Source organism: Notolepis coatsorum (genome assembly GCF_963971535.1).
Source record: "Notolepis coatsorum genome assembly, chromosome: 10".
Lineage (NCBI taxonomy): Eukaryota > Metazoa > Chordata > Actinopteri > Aulopiformes > Paralepididae > Notolepis > Notolepis coatsorum.
Genome location: NC_140174.1, coordinates 47227923 through 47245795, shown reverse-complemented (window position 1 = coordinate 47245795; position 17873 = coordinate 47227923). Strand labels below are relative to the sequence as shown.

The window sequence follows — 17873 nt, the reverse complement described above, 5'->3', positions numbered from 1 at the left end:
TTGCTCCTATTTGACTTCAGTTTAATTGCATTGTTACTGTTCACATGTGTGGTGCTGTCACAGTCATATACAAGTAAAGATAAAGTTTTAATGACTTACTGAACTGATGGTTTAATTTCACACAACACATGTGGTGTGGCTTGTTTGTTATTTCAGCACCAGGCGCTGTCCACAGACTTTTTTCATGTTGAGCAAGCACTACATTGCACCTCGCTGCCTACCTGTTATTCACTCTCAACATGGATAAAACAACATATAATAAGCATTCTTTAGGTGGTGGTAGTTTCTCTATTTGGACATTATAGCCAACTATAGCCTAGCCTAGTTGGATTTATATATATATATATATAAAAATGTAAAAATAATTTTGTTTTTATATATATATTCTGAAGGGCCAGATATTATTGCTGGCAGGCCTATTGCCGACCTGTGCCCTACATACTCCGACATGCAGTAAACAGTGCAAACATAATGGGTATATATTATATAATATAAACAAGGTACATAAACAAAGCTTTAAGTGTAATTTCATAGTGGAAAAACCATCTCTACTCTAATACTAACGGTTGGCCCTAGATAAGTCACTCTCAAATCTGTCCGTTTGACCTTTAGCCTGCACATCAACTCAAAACCCTGCTGTGCAAATTATGACAGCCATCTTATGCACTCTAAACCTTAATTAGGAAGACATAATGGCACGGCAACTCAAAACGTATCCACGGACAGTTCAACATCTCCTTGGTTACATTTATAGTCAAGTCTCCGTAGAGCAGCCTGATCCTGGATCTGTGAGAGGCAGAACTAGAGCTATAACTAGAGATACATACGCCCCTCAGTAATGAGCTTTTCAGCCAATAATCTGTTACCCAACAGCTGACATCCAACACCCTCCCTGTCTACCAGCTTCTGAATCCTATAATCTTGGATGGGATTAACCTAAACTAGATGAAGACTGAATCTGAACCCTGCAGGAGGTCTCCTCTGGGAAAACATTGGAAGGGTGTGGCGATACACCAAGCCAACCAGCCCTATATGCAAACACCACACAAAACACATCTCTGGCCTCAAGAAAAACACACCCGCATGAGCAAATGTACCGACAAGGATAACAGGAAGAGTCAGACCAACGAGATCTCTAATAAGACCGTTACAAGAGAGTACAATCCAACAAAGCCTTTCAGAGCGGAACCTGAGAACGTTCTGCACATTGCCTCAGTGCACCCGTTCCCTCACAAGGGAGGAGCGAAGCAGTAGCGAAGTAAACATACCCTTAAAGCCGTTATTCTCTCATGAGAAAGGCGATACTGATATCCAAGCCAACTGCCCCCGGAAGAGATAACCCCTCCCCCCTCAGCCATTCAGCGGCTACAGGTGCAGGTCCTTCCAACTGGACGGGAGCCAAGGCTCAGGTCTGGTTTAAAATTCAGACAGAGGAGATTGTTATCTCTTGAGCATTTAGACCCCCTCCATGGGGGAAAACAGTAGAGCACTGGATTCCTTTTGTTCCACGGGGAGGGGGGGCCGGGGGGTTTGAAAACTTTATTAACAGATTGCAGAATGGGTGCCCGTTGGTCTGGCTTTCGTCATTCTATATTAAGTAAAAGCTCACCATTGACAATGGCATTGTACTAATGGACTTGGATGGGACGTTGTAGGTAGTTTAGTTACGCACTAGAGCTCACTCATCACAGTGGTAGCATTACGGTATCCTGTTCCATCACATATTGAGACACTAACCTAACCAGGAGTCAACCCTGACTCTTCAGACTGTAGGCATGGAGGAGTCAACTCTTCAGCCTGTGACTATTATTTACAGCAAACTCAAAGCTCCATTGCTCCCACCTTCATTTGGTGCTTCTACTAAAGTAGAATTGAACCCATTCTCCTTAAGGTGCAGCTCAATAAATTTGAATATCGTGGAAAAGTCCATTTATTTTGCCGCATTGATGCAGTAATTTGTGCAAAAGGAGCCCCAACTAAGTAGGACTGAGTGAACACACTTTTTAGTAGGCTGACATTTTTTTTTTGATTGGTTCCCATGTAATATAAAAACAATTCTGAGATACTGAATTTGGGGGTTTCATGAGCTGTAAACCGAATAATCTAAATTAAAATAAATAAAGGCTTGAAATATTTCACTTTTTGTGTAATGAATCTATAATCTACGAGTTTCGCTTTTTGAATTTAATTACTTAAATAAACTTTTCCACAATATTCTAATTTATTGAGCTGCACCTGTATGTGTATAAATGTGGATGTATAGATATATGTATCTAGGCATGTGTGTGTATAGATATATGTATATAGGTATGCGTGTATAAATGTGGATGTATACGCGTGTATAAATGTATAGATAATAGATATATGTATGCGTGTATAAATGTGGATGTATAGATATATGTATAATTGTATATAGGTATGTGTGTATAAATGTGGATGTATAGATATGTATATAGGTATGTGTATGAATATGGATGTATAGATATATGTATGCGTGTATAAATAGATATATGTATAAGTGTATAAATGTGGATGTATAGATATATGTATATAGGTATGTGTATAAATGTGGATGTATATATAGGTGTGCGTGTATAAATGTGGATGTATAGATATATATGTGTGTATAAATGTATAGATAGATACATGTATATATGTGGATGTATGGATATAATATGTATGTATGCATGTATAAATGTGGATGTATAGATATATGTATGTATATAGGTATGTGTGTATGAATATGGATTTATAGATATATGCATGTGTATAAATGTATAGATATATGTATAAAAATGTGGATGTATTATATGTATATAGGTATGTGTGTATAAATGTGGATGTATATATAGGTATGCGTGTATAAATGTGGATGTATAGATATATGTATACAGTATATAAGGTAATATATTTGTGTATAAATGTGGACGTATAGATATATGTATATAGGTATGTGTCTGTGTGTATAAATGTGGATGTGGAAAACGGTGAGGAAGGAGTACCGGCACTAAAAAAAAGAAAACAAACATATTTCAGCGAGGCAACAAGTATTAAGTACACAGGACGAGCTACACCACTATTTATGTTAACGTTAGGTAACGTGAGATTTTCCAAAGGAGTCAGTCTGCCAACAAAGATATTGTTGCATCAGAGAACAAATGTATTCACAATCTGGATCACCATTCAACGTTATTGAAGACTCCTGCCTGTGATTTAAGTACCTATGATTAAACGTTACATCCCTTATTATGCTGCAGCTAACGTTTGTGTCCGTCTAATCTATGTCGGTTTTTAATTAATTATCAATGAGGAGTATCCGTTTGTTGGTCCGTGTTGACACTGTGTCCATCTCCGCCAGATTTGTGCCCGTTTTGACTGACAGAAAAGTTCAGAGGATGAACTTTTGGAATGGATTGATACGTTACCATCCACAATAGTAACGCAATATGTATTACATGATATAGCCGTTGAATTTTACATTTGGCCGATACATTTTTATCTTGTCGGCCACATTGGCCAGCCAAAATAATTGCTAGCGGAAACCCTGAAATATTCCTGTGTATCGTATAGCTGATTCTGTACAACTGGCCATTGAGAACCTCCAACTCTTCAGGAAGCCCTTATTAATCTTAAAACGGGTTCTTGTGCAAATAAAGCTAAATGAATGCCGTTTACTAGAGGCAGGAATATATATATTTGAATAGCTTGCATGTATCTACTGCAAATGGATCTAACATTGAGAGTCACTGAATATAAATATCTTGGCATCTGGCTTGATGAGAAATAGGGATGCACAGATATGAAAATTTGCGGCCGATACCGATTGTTCAACTAACACAATCGGCCGATACAGATATTTGTGGCAAAAAAAATTAAATAATTTATTTTTTATTTTTATGAAACTACTGTAAATGTTGATGAATTGAAAATAGAGGACCCTTATGTAAAAAAGCCAAAAGTCTTTTTCTGCTCTTCGCTGTACTGTATTGTACCCATTCTGCAATCTGTTAATAAAGTTTTCAATCAATCAGACAAATGTATAGAAAAGCTTTTATTATAACCATATAACGCAAAAATCTAAACATGCTTCTCATTTATATAAAAAAAAAAAAAAAAAAAAAGGTTTACAGTGTTTACAGCCTTAAATAATGTTTGGCACACAAAGACCGAACTGACTGAAAAATATAGGCTACATTTGTCAAAGTATTAACTTAGTGCAAACAAACAATATGCTCAGCCAGCACTAGACTTTCCTTTCTTTAATATAAACAAAAAAACAATGTCAACCATGTTTAAATTCCCTGATTGTCAGTTCTTAATGGAAAGATTCGTTTTCGGCTTGAAATTAGTATGTATCCGTCTACATTTATTTAGACTAACATTATTTAAATATTGAGTGCAACTGTGGTGGATTACGTATTTCGGTGAGTTGGAACTATCTATGGGTTGGCGCCGGGTCCCCACGGACAGCTCAGGCAATGTTATCAACGCGCTCTGCCAACGTTAGGAGGTGATGGCATGCAGTGGGAAAGCGGCAATAGTCCCGGTTGGAGTTAGTAAAACAGTATGTTAGCCTTCTTGGATGTTGAATAAACGCCCATCATTGTCTTTAAACACTCCGCCTCTCAAGGCGAGCACAGAAAGACTCAGAAGAAGCTTCTATCCCCAGGCCATCAGGCTGCTCAACGAACAATAAACACTATGCAACAACCATCAAATGCACACAGCACACACATCCACACGCACACACTCACTTTAAACAAACAACACACTGCAGCACCCACTCTCCACACTTTAGATCACCTAAACACACTTTATATTTATTGGTAAAGGATTTGCACTACAACTCGTACACCTTACTGTAAATTGTACCTAAATTGTACCTCATCCCATTTCTGCTTTGCACTATATAGTATTGTATATTAGTATATTGCATAGTATATTGTATATTGTATGGTAACTCAGTTACTTCTAGTCTGCATCGAACATTGTACATATGTCTATACTGAACACTGTGACCTCTATTTTTACTTCTTTTTACATGCTACTTTATTTTATTTAATACTTATCTTGTCTAGCACAGTCTCTGGAGCGTAACAGTAAGAAGCATTTTGTATAAAAGTATTCTGTACTTCTGTATGACAACTATTAAAGAAACTTGAACTCTCAGACTCCCATTTCCTCCTCTGCTAGCTAGTAGCTACGGTAACATTTCATTGACTCTATTAGCTAGCGGGCTACTATAGTTAAAACGTGCGTTGTGTTGTACAAACTGCTAACGCTATGGCAAGATGTGTGTAGGCCTATAATGTTAATGGCTATGTTTTTAAAGTCGTAATGAAGATTGATTTATATTGTGCTTGCCATTTTTACACAAACTGACTAGCACCTGGCTGCAGTGCTGCTGCCTGCAGCCAGTGCTCACCTCTCCCGGCCCAGCTTTATTTGCGCGTCATCTGAACCGTACGATACAGACGCCCCGAACCGTGGGGGTCGTACCATACGGTACACGGTTCGGATGCGTACCGTCCCACCCCTAAACAGAACCAATTTGATTGACAGTCGATTCTGCCAATTACGTCACACCGCTAGCACCCACCTCCTGCTGTTCTTACCACCAATCGGCAAGCGCTTATTCGTTTTTTACTTCCGGGAAGTCCGCCATTGATTTTGACGAGAGCTCAACAACAAAGCTAATAAAGTTAGCTCCCCGCAGCCCACAAGTAGATTACCAGCGCTCCGCAGGAGTACTAAATGAGGCATAATGATTTTACTGCAACGAATGTTATAATAAAAGCTTTTCTATACATTTGTCCGATTGAAAACTTTATTAACAGATTGCAGAATGGGTACAATTCAGTACGGGCTCTCTGAGCAAAGGAAGGAAGTGAGAGATATATGAATGGGTAATGCTTGCTATGGTCGGGTAAATAATATGCTGATGCTATTGAACGTGTAACTATATAACGTTAATGCCACAAAACGAATGCCTTTGTTAATCATAAGTAAATTTGATGCAGTAGCGTGTGTGTGTGGGGGCGGCGTTGTGGCTGAGTTTGACTGAAACTTTTTTCAAAGTTTGAACGTGTGGGCCAGATTGACGAGACACAAATTGATCGAATCCAGCTGTGGTGCTTCCGGGTTGGCCGACCGTCCATACTAACACAATTGGCAGTGTTAGAGGGTGGAAAACCCGGCGAGGGTGGGTCCTGGTCGTTGTAAACAGCGACTCCTACAGTTCGATCGGGGCGCCTGCACAGCAAGAGAAGGATCTAAGAGAGGTAGTGTGACCTTCCACACGTTACACTCTCCCAGTGAGAGTCCGCGCTGCCAGGTGAAAAGAAGCGGTGGGCTGGGTACACATGTGTCGGAGGAAGCATGTGATAGTCTCCGCCCTCCCGGACCGACGGTAGGGGGTAGAGTGCACAACGACCAGGAAGGGGATTGGAAATTGGCATAATGACTAACATTGGGATGGGAGAAAAACAGAAAAAGGACAAATATTTAAAAGAAATTTAATAAAATTATAGATTCTTGAAAAAAGGTTATTAACGACACCTGATGCTCCCAGCCTCCCCTGAAATCAATGAGAAATGAGTGCTTGCTTGATGCAAACTTGTTCCATTATGTTTGAATATGGGCATTTCTTATTGATTCCCAACACTCACTTATAGATAGACGCGGTATGAATGCAAAGGATTGACAACTGGCACTTAAGACGCATAAGAAACACATCAGATTCAGCTAATTCAGTGGCATTAACTTGACATAAGGACCTCCCTCTTCTGACCTTGTCGCCCGTCTTTCTGTGAAGCTGCGAGAGGGGCAGATCATGAGAGAGACACACTATAGCCTGTGCATAGCCACTACATGTGGGGACTGCTGATGCCGGAAATGTAATTAAATGAAAGGCAATAGATGGATATTATAGATGTTGGTAAAAGTTGAGATCGACCAGTTCTACTTCACACCACCCCAGACCAGCTTCACACCACCCCAGACCAGCTTCACACCAGACCAGCTTCACACCAGACCAGCTTCACACCAGACCACACCACACCAGACCAGCTTCACACCACACCACCCCAGACCAGCTTCACACCACCCCAGCTCCACACCACACCACCCCAGCCCAGCTTCACACCACACCACCCCAGCCCTTCTTCACACCACCCCAGCCCTTCTTCACACCACCTCAGCCCTTCTTCACACCACCTCAGCCCTTTGTCACACCACCCCCCTTGTTACTCACAGGCACCAGTATTTGTCTGCAGTGGCTGAGCAGTATGGCGTCCTGCAGCAGGCGGTCAGAGATGGAGTGGAACAGGCTGTGTCCGGGCGGCAGGGAGGCCAGGTGGAGGTTGAACAGCCTCTTTAGTTCACTCAGCGTCAGCACAAGTTGCTTCCTGAAAGTGTTTGACACAAAGTCCCGTAGCTCCAGGGAAGGGGAGGTGGTGGGGGCTCCTCCGTTCCCGTTGGGGTAGTCGGAAAGCGGGGAGGTGGCACTGGGGTAACCGTTGACGGAACCGTTGGGGATAGAGGATGAGGAGGACGTGTCCATTGGATCGTCTTCCCCGTCGCTGAGCGGCTCCCGTTTGACACAGACGCTGGTCGCCGCGCCCCCACCCTGTCTCTTGGCATTCAGGTCCTTCTGCATGGACGCCTGGCTTCCCCGCGCGCGGTCCTGGGCCGTCTTCAGACGCTGATCCCCGCTGATGTGCACGGGGTCTGGAAAATATCCCATATGGGATTTAGTTGAAGGTGATTTATTTTCTTGGTAAAAATATGCAACCTACTAGCAGGGAAAACTCATAGCAATGGGTCTCATTCACCAACGGACTTAAGACAAAAGATCAGATTTTTTTTTGTCCTAGCTCCAATTAATACATTTCCGGGCAGATTTGGGGATTCACGAACGGTCCCTTCTTGGGGATTCGCTCTTAACTAAGAGCAGGATTTAGGAGCACTGAAGAGCAGTCGTAAGTCAGACAGACTGGTGTGCAAAGTGTTCTTAACATTTTGGTTGCCGAAAACATAGAACTACGTTCTGTCGCCCGATCGTTGAGTGCCGGAAACGTAGATCTACGTTTTTCTCACTGTATTTCTTTTATTCGCTATTGCCATTCATAATTCAGCGGGGCACCTTGTGCTGTACTGAATGTGTCTGAGCTGGCAGACGGTCTTATACCGCCCTCTAACGCCTTTGGCCATTATTGCACCCAGTTAGAAACAGGTTAGTTTCTTTTCTCTACAGAGTTGCGGCGGGTCCTAAACACTCCGGCAAAACACACGCTTGTAGGGATGGTTTTGACTACAGACCCCGCCCGCCCGTTAAAGTGCAATGCCCAACAACGTCGGAGACAGGATCGCTGTGGATAACTGGAATGGCGATCAGATATTTGGATTCTTTTTTTTGCATTACATCAGAGACCAGGAAAGGACATTATATATGAAAGCTTGCGTTGATCTGATATTTATTTCTACCCCGATCGACGCCGTCTGTGTCTGTATGTGTGGCTGTTTGCCGTTGGGTTGCAGGAGGGGGGGGGGGGGACACGGCGCGCCGGTCTAAACAACATTGCATGCGTGCACGAGGAAGGATAATAATTATGATCTAGCGCTGATTTCAGGAAGATCCAATAATCAGGCGAAAAATGACAACGTGTTTTACGAATTACACGCAGTTTTCGCGTCTTTTCCCTGGAATGACTCGGAAGCACCCAAACTATATTCATATTCAAAACGGTATAAAACATATTTTCTTTAACACTTTGATTGCCGGAAAACGCGTTTTCACGTCATTCAGAGCCATGCTAAAGGTGCCGAGGACGCCGTAACTCGTCTTTGATATCAATATTTCAAAAATCTGTGATCGAAATCATATTTTCTTTCCGGAGCCCTGAGATGTGCTGGTGGGCTCCCACCAACTGTCTAACGGTTCGAGAGCGCCATCTGGTGGCCGATCGGCAGATCGGCCAAGAGGGAGGGGCGCCCCAAACAGGAAGTGCTCATCCATATGAGCTCCGGGCACTCGCGTCCGGTAGCCGGACTCCATCTCAACACACTGGATGATCAATCGCTCGCCCTAACTCAATAAACAACGTTATTTGGACGTATATAGTATTATACAAGCTGGAAATGGTTCATCAGGATAAACATCCCATAATCGAAAACGGTCTACACCACGCTGATCGTCCAACGGCGCGAGGAAGATACGGTAAGATTCAGCGTTATTTTTGAACGTGTTCCATATAAACTGTTATGATGAACATATGACCCACACTAGATGAATGATATAACGCTGCCCACGGAATTATAAACGATCCCCCGCCCATCCGGTCATCATCAGATCATACGTAGATCATTCTAGAAGTACGTCCAATTGAAATTTTTTATATCGCCCCGATTGCCATCAAACTGTATTTCATCATCAATATAATGCATTTGGGGCTATAGATCACGTTCTGGAGAAAGCTGCAGAAAGAGATAAAAGCATACTTATACATTAGACCATACTTTACTATGAATATGTGAATGAAAAAGTTTAACGTTGCTACACAATGAACAATACATATAGGACTTTGAATGGGCCCTAATAATGGCAATGTAGCAATATAATTTAAAAAGTTATAGCCATGCAAAGAAGGGGTACTTCTCCATAGACAAATAGAGCTGGCAATCTATGGTATATCATGAATTTAACCCATGGCAATCAAAGTGTTAATATTGCATATAAGTTGCGATTACCGTTTTCAAGTATTAACATCACAAAAGCATGTAGAATGTATATTATCATCAATACGTTAGTTTAGCAATAGGTTAAAAGTGCCATTAGATAGTTTTATGTTTTCTAAAGTCTATTCCAAGACGGAAACGGAAATTTTGAACCATGGGAATTGTAGTCTTTTTGCGGCCATTTTGTAGAGGTGACGTTTTTGACAAATATTGAAACGCAGTTAGTTTCTCCTCCCTATTGTTAGCATGTAGGAACAATTAGATCTGAAATTAGTTTCAAAACGGTTGCACTGTGGGGAAAATTAAAAAGTACACTAGATTACAGTAGATTTCATTATCTGTTCTTATGCACGCCTGGTGATACTAAATCCAAATTGAACTCGGGCATTTGAAAGATAATATATGTATATATATATAAATGTGCGAATTGGCTATAATAAGGTAATGTATAAGCATCATATTCTATATTCTATAATAATATTTCAAATTGCATTGGTCCGGATGGGAGAATTCAGTACTGTATCTACAGAACCTTCGGTTTAATCATCTTCCCTTTATTAATTTCCTTCGATTTTTTGTACACATGATCTCAAGAGGGTACTGAACGAGATTCTTTTAAGTTTGGTCATTATTATCATGGTCTTATTCACTGTCAAAGATGCAAAGAAAAATCATAATTCATATTCTCCTTTGTTTCATCACAATTTAAGCAAGCCTAGTAATAGACACAATATTTCTGACACTGAATACATTCCCTGAGGTCCCTAGATGTGCCTCAAGAACATGCTAATTGACCTTGTAGAAGTGGAGCAATCTTCCATTTACTTAGGCATGTACCTTTAGGCGAAATTTCTGAAAATAGGGCTACAGCTTAAAATCCACCTAAAATATATACTTAGGTAAATGGAATATTGCTCCACTTCTACAAGGTCAATAAGCATGTTCTTGAGGCACATCTAGGGACCTGTGGGTATGTATTTCCAGTGTCAGAAATATAGTGTCTGTTACTAGGCTTGAGTAAATTGTAATGAAAAAAAGGAGAATATAAATGTTTGCATCTGTGCCTGTGAATAACACCATGAAAACATTGAGGTTCTTTTGATTTGGCTCACTGAGCTCATTCACCACCTTCTTGAGATCAAGTGTACAAAAGATCTAAGCAAATGAATAAAGGGAACATGATTAAACAGAAGGATTTGTAGATACAGTAATAAATGATAATCGATTTTAATTATGAATTCATATTTGACCTTGACCTTATTATGTCCAAATCATACATCTATGGATAGGGAAATGCTCCTCTTTCCAATGGCAGGGTTAAATCTGGATTTAGTCATTTTTCTCACGGTTTTACGATAAAAGATATAATTTTTTTTTTTTAAATCGATAAATTCTTATTTTCGGTAAATCTTACAAAACATTGGTAAAATATACACTTTGACTGCTGTTTTGATAGGGTTATGGTCTTTACTAAAAAAAGAAGAAAAAAACATTAACCTCTTAAAATGTAAGGGCCCACATGTGGGCCCTCATGAGGACGATTCGCGACGCGCCACTTTGCCGACCTCTAGCGGCTCGGGTGTGCATTTCTTTTAATACAATAGAGAGAATTAAAGCCCTAGTTGTTGCCTGTCAATTGCCCTTTCAGGTGACAGAATCCATTCAGCGGTTCTGGAGTTACATGCCGATATGTGAGGCATGCGCCAAAGTACACATTACCACCCCCAACCTCCGGGGGCTCTAGCTCCGTCAATCATTTGGCAATCTGAAAAAAAAAAAAATTTGGACAGGGTTGTAGCCAATGAGTGTAGCTTTCCAATGATACCCCATGATATGATAATTGGGGTTAATGGACGGCAAGGAAGGGGTCACTTCCCGGAAGGGGCGTGGCACTCAATGTGTTAAGGGCTTTATTTGGGAGGAATCATGGTGATTGTGTTCATGTCAACTCTACAGACATCCTTGGAATTAAATAATCATAATAATAAATATGCAAATATTTGTATTTTACATTTACAGTCATGCCTCAACAATGCATCGTGATGTCCGAAAATAAATAATGGCACTACAAAAACACTGCAAATGACGGTGAATAAATAAATAAGAACTAAACCTATTCGCGTATTCCATATTTATACAGTCTTGCGCGCTCCTGGCCACCGGTTCAGCGCACACACACTTTATAGCCTATGTGTGTAATGAATGAACAGTAGGCTTATATTATTCGAATGACTTGTTTCTTTTTTTTTATCAACTTTTTCTCCCATTTTCTATTTTTCTCCCATCCCAATTTCGTATTGTCCAATTCTACCCTCCCCTGTCTCGAACGCTGTTAGGCCATGCCTCCCACAGGCCGGCTGCAATGTGGACGAAGCCTTGCATCACGTGTCCCCTCCGGTACACGAGGAGGCAGCCGTCGCATCTTTTCACCTGCACAGCGCAATCTCTCAGCGGCGAGGGTCTGCATGGGAGGGACACGCCGCCCCCGTCGCTTCCTGATTCTGCTGCGCAGGCGCACCAACCAACCTGTAGGAGTTGCTGTCCACAACGTCCGATCCCCACCCACCAGCTTCCCACCCCTAACACTGCCAATTGTGTTAGTATGAACGACCAGCCAAGCTGGTAGCAATGCAGAGAGCTGGGCTCGAACCCAGCATCTCCTGCATTAGTGGCGAGCGCCTTGCCCACTGCGCCACTTAGCCGCCCACGAATGACTTGTTTCATTAGGAGATCGCAGATACTGTATATACTTCCAAGGAGGTTGTCATAAGAGAAAACTTAAGACAATGGTGGTGAATGAGGTCCAATGTCTTGATGCATACCTGGCTGTAGGGCTGCAACGATTAGTCGACATAATCGACGACGTCGATCATAAAAATTTGTCGACGCAGAATTTTAGTGTCGATGCGTCATATAAAAAGTAAACAGAGCCGGTAACGTTCATTCAAAACTGCGCAAATGCACCACAGGAAGTGTGGGGGCAGTGTCATTTCCCTTGTCTGCCATGACTGCATTCTGTGTATTAACGACAAAGAAGAAGAAAGCAGCAGCGAGCTGGAACCGTGATGACAGCTAGTCGGATCATGGTTACGTTTTAGCTTACATGTTGGAAAACAGAATGTCTCATGGATAATGCTTGCTAAGCGAACGCTATTTCAGTTAATATGTTGTTGCTTGAGGCTGCGTGTCCACCAACTACTATGTAACGTTAGCTAACGTTAAACGGCGCCAAGCTTACAGGCTACTAGAGCTTGGCTAGGCTACCGGTGTTTACAGCTCCGTGAATTAGCACCAAGTGTCGTATTTTTGCAGACTGGAGTATTATTAGGTAAGTTAAGATAGCTAGTGCTAACGTCCACTGTCTATATAGCGCCATGGTCTAGACTAGGCTGCTTTTTTTTCTCAGTTGAAAAAAGTTTAACTCTTTGGGCTAAGACTGCAGAGACAGGGAACGTAGTGCTAGCTATCTTATATCTGATGATTTATAAGTTTGCTATAGCAATGTGGGCGGCTACGTGGCGTAGTGGGCAAGGCGCTCGCCACGAATGACGGAGACGCTGGGCTTTCAGTTTAGCTGGTCGTTCATACTAATACACATTGGCCGTATTAGGGGGTGGGAAACTGATGGGTGGGGATCGGGCGTTGTGGACAGCGACTCCTACAGGTCGGTTGGTGCGCCTGCGCAGTAGAATCAGGAAGTGTCGGGGGCAGCGTGAGCCTCCCACGCGTTACTCCTCGCCACTGAGAGATCGAGCTGCGCAGGTGAAAAGATGCGACTGCTGTTACCTCAAGTACGGACTTGTGCTATGTATGACTTAGTCCACATTGCAGCCGGCTTGTGGGAGGCAAGAAACAGCGTTCGTGACAGGGGAGGGTTGAATTGGATGATACGAAATTGGGATGGGAGAAAATATAGAAAATGGGAAAAAGTGGATCAAAAAAAAAGTTTGCTATAGCAATGCAATCACAGGTTCCTTTATGGACGCTGTCATTTGTAAATGGTGTGTTCCTCTGCAGGAGATCAGAGTAAGAGACACACAGCTCCTCTCACTCACACACAGCAAACAAAAGACCTAGAAGTCTGTCTGATCTGACTCGTCCTCCTCTCCTCTCCCCTTAACAGCCCCATCAGAACCGCGGTGCTGGGACAGAGGCTGCTACTTTTAAAACATTATTTGCACATTATCTTCACATTTAAACTTGCATTTTAATTAGTATTATTTAATTTTTTCTCATTATGATTGATTATTGTATTTGTTATTAAAATACATTTGATTACGCAAGTAGCTTAATTAAGATCCAAATTCAAATGTTTCATGAGTCCTTATTTAAATGAGCTATGGGATCATGTTAAGGCAGAGGGACGGTGACATTCACAGGTGTGCAGACTTGAGCATGTGAGGTAAAACATGCACTGGAGCCCTGAAAATGAGCCACGCCCACAGGAAGCAGAAATGGAGGGTGTGACAGAAATAATCGTTAGATTAGTAGACTAATCGAAAAAATTAGACAGATTAGTCGACTACCAAAATAATCGTTAGTTGCAGCCCTACCTGGCTGTGAACTGTTCTTTGGTACGAAGTCCTCTTTATTGAAGTTGAAGACCTTTTCCAGCCTGCGTGACAAAAGAAGATATAAATAAACAAAAGCAACAGCCTCCTACTCTGGTTGAAACAAGACCCTTTCATCAGTGCCATATTGACACCAAAAGGGTTAAATTCCTTTCCTACTCAGAAGAGCATGCTTACATGGTGGACTTCATGGCGGCACTTATTTGAACCAACATGTTGTTCATTAGGAAAGCTTCCTTTCAGGGATGGTCATGTACACTAGGGATGGGAATTGATAAGATTTTATCGATACGATTCCATTATCGATCCAATTCTTTATTGATCCCTGATAAATTTATTATTTAAATAAATATTGGAAATGCAACAGAACTAAGCTGGTTAGAATAACAACATGCAACTTGACATTTCTGATTGTCATTTATTGTTGAGACCCCATGTCAGAAAAAAAGAAAACTGTAAAAAAATTATAATAATACATTTACTATACACTTAAATAAAATAATGTATTTGAGATTCTCTTAAACTAATTTAATCTATTGAACTGTAGTTGCATTCAACAGGTCGTTATTCCTCTGACTCCTCTTAGTCCTCCGTCATCTGGTCTTTCAGAAGACCAGCGTGTGCACGCACACGCGCGCACACACACACCACACACACACACACAAAGGGCTCCTTGGGAGGGAGACGGCTCCCTCCCCGCTCACCCCCACCCTTTCTAGCTGAGCTCAGCTGTTCTCTCTCTCTGTGTGTGTATGAGCATCAGTGATGCGTTGCTCATGGGACGAGGTTGCAACCAAAGTTGTGTGAGCAGAAACGCGTGCATGCACACGCACGGATGTGCACGAGCGTGCACACAGGAATGCGCTGCACTCGACTGATGCGCCAACTCGCAGTACCCACCTGGCTACTTTGCATATCAATAGCGCCGGTCGTCAAATGTTACATTCCATTCGTAGAGGCAAGTCAAGTCAAGAGTTTTAATTGTCACGGCATACAGGTATACAATGAAATGCGGCTGGTCTTGCCCGCGACGATGTGCAATACAGTGGTACAACATATAATAGAATCCAATAAAATACAGTGGTACAACAATTAGGCACTGTTTTTAGTCTGTTCTTATGCGAGGGAACATTTATGCGCATGCGCGGGAGTGCGCATGGGCATGCATGTGGCGTCATTAGCGTGCGTGCAACCAGTGTTGATATGAGCATCGCAACACTGATGAGCATGGTTAGCTAGCGTTAGAAATTGCAAAGCATTGGAGTAGTTTTCACTGCACATAGAAACAGTCAAACAGCAGGAGCATTTCGGGAGGATATGCGACCAAAACCCAGGCAATTTTGAGTGCCACGGACGCGTTTTGTCGTTAGTTCATGCCGACCTTTGAGTGCCCCCGACGCTATATAGCGTTTGTTTGTCGTTTTTTTTTTTTGATTGGTGGTTTGAATTCATATTTCATCAATCGAGCCTCGGGTTAGTGCTGCAGAGTCTCTCTGAGCTCAATTGGGAAGATACCGCCCCCTATCGTCTCTCCCTGTGGTACTGCACCCCATTACTTTACACTGATGCAGGGGGGGTGGCCAGTTTCCTTATTTTACTTTTCCGTCAAGGCCAACTGAAGGATCGATTGTGCTCGCCGGCCCGGAAAACGCGTGGATTATGTATTTACAGGACCCAACACTGTAATCAATAAGCGTGATCGATATTTGGAATTGCGATCAGGAATTGGAATAATCTTTTTGGATAACATCTGATCTCAGGTAAGGAATTTATTTTACCCGTCTTAGGATAATCAGAGCTGTTTTGACCTATATATCAGCGCTTGCCCTATGCGTGTGTGTGTGTGTGTGTGTGTATGGCTGTGATCGCTGATGAGGAAATGAGAGAATCGATTTTTCAGCCCGCCTCTATAGCGTGCATAAGTACACATATACTATCGATAATCTAGCGTTTATTTGAAAACGATTCATAAATAGGCCGAAAAATGATTGTATGCTAGAATATTCCAGTAAATGCCTTTCATCACGGAATCTATATATTTTCCTGAAAAACGAGGGCCTTTCAAAATACTATAAAACGAAAATGAACCGATTAAAAAACAATCCGTTTCGACAATGTTGACTGCAAACAAGTCATTGATAAGCGACAGGCATATTAGACACATAGCCATAATTTAAGAGAGAGATTATGCGTTCACAACGCTATCATTGAAGTGGGTGCTGGCATTTAACCATGTTTCCCATGTTAATGGCTGGCACTCAAACTGTTAACACTATGGCGTCCGTTCACGAGTATATACGTGTTTCGATTCCATGCGTTGTGGTCCAGAGCCATGAGTATACTCGTGACGAGTTGTTATTGTTTTATTCCATATTTATAACGCTTATTAGATCCCCGATCCACTAGCAGGATCTTTCCACATATTTGATTTTCGAAACATGCAGTACCGGCCAGATCCGCTTAGGGGCGCCATCGCTCCACTGCAGTATCATTGAGGGGATTTAATAAAAAAAATGCGTTTACAGTCCTGTGGGCGGATCATAGAGCCTTGATTCCAAACGAAGCCCCTCCATCTTTGATCAGCGTACCGAAAGTTTTTTTCAGCGTGGAATAATGGGATTTATGATTAGCCAATGTGCATATCGAATCCGATGACTGGTGAGGAAATGCTGCCGGCGATCACATGGTCTGACGGTAGGATAATATTACCCCAAATTACAGCTGGATTGGACATTGTTTTATAACCTAACGTGATAGACTACTGACATTGGCTACCGGAACGCACACGCTATTGCTAATCAATAATACTGATCGGCGTTCCCCGCCGCCCCCATTTCATCCATAGATGCTCTGTAATAGTCCGGATGCTACGCAGTTTGTTTTATTTCATTCGTATATATACAGCAGAAATGGCGTTTGATATAATGGCGCCAACGTTTAGCCTTTTTTGCAGCCTCCTGCAGAAAAGCCTAGACGAAAAGCGCGATATACCTTATATTCACAACGCTATAAAATGACAACCAACCGATGGATTTTTATTTTCTTTAAGCCATTATGAAGGCACGGTTTATGCACTCAAGTGACAATGAGAATGGACAGATAGCAATACTATAAATGATATATAAAGCTCTTAGAAAGTACATCGGTTTGTTTACAATCCTCTGTCCTCTGAGGCCTAAATCGCTGCGGGGCTCCGGTCGCCATAGTGTTAAGGAATCAAATTGTCTGCTATGGCTGCATGCGTGGCGCTAACGTTATTGTTTTAAAATGCGCGATAAGAGGAATCGATAGTCACGGAGGCATGCGATTCCAGGAATCTGACAATTAGGAACCGGCTCCCAACGGGAACCGGTTTTTTCTATTCCCATCCCTAATGTACACATAAGGCTAAAACAGGGCATCAGTGTCAGAGAATGTCTCCAATACTGAGACCATGTCAGAAATCAAAACAAAAAAGTGACTTAATTTTCTGACACACAGACGGGTGAGAAATGGATCATATCTCAGCCATTCACGTCCAATGACCCCGAGCTCATTATGAAAGTCTATATTCTTCATAAAAATAAG

General features: G+C 42.0%; 1 protein-coding gene across 3 annotated transcripts in view; it reads right to left on the bottom strand.

Annotated features, from left to right (window-relative positions):
* Window positions 1-17873, bottom strand: part of polr3e (polymerase (RNA) III (DNA directed) polypeptide E) — a 52450-nt gene that overhangs the window by 7110 nt on the left and 27467 nt on the right. For all 3 annotated transcript variants that reach the window (XM_084323580.1, XM_084323581.1, XM_084323582.1), the window contains exons 17-18: window positions 14289-14350; window positions 7253-7728 (exon numbers count right to left, since the gene is read on the bottom strand). In XM_084323580.1, the coding sequence (XP_084179706.1) occupies window positions 7253-7728; window positions 14289-14350 (538 nt within the window). The remainder of the gene's footprint in view (window positions 1-7252; window positions 7729-14288; window positions 14351-17873) is intronic.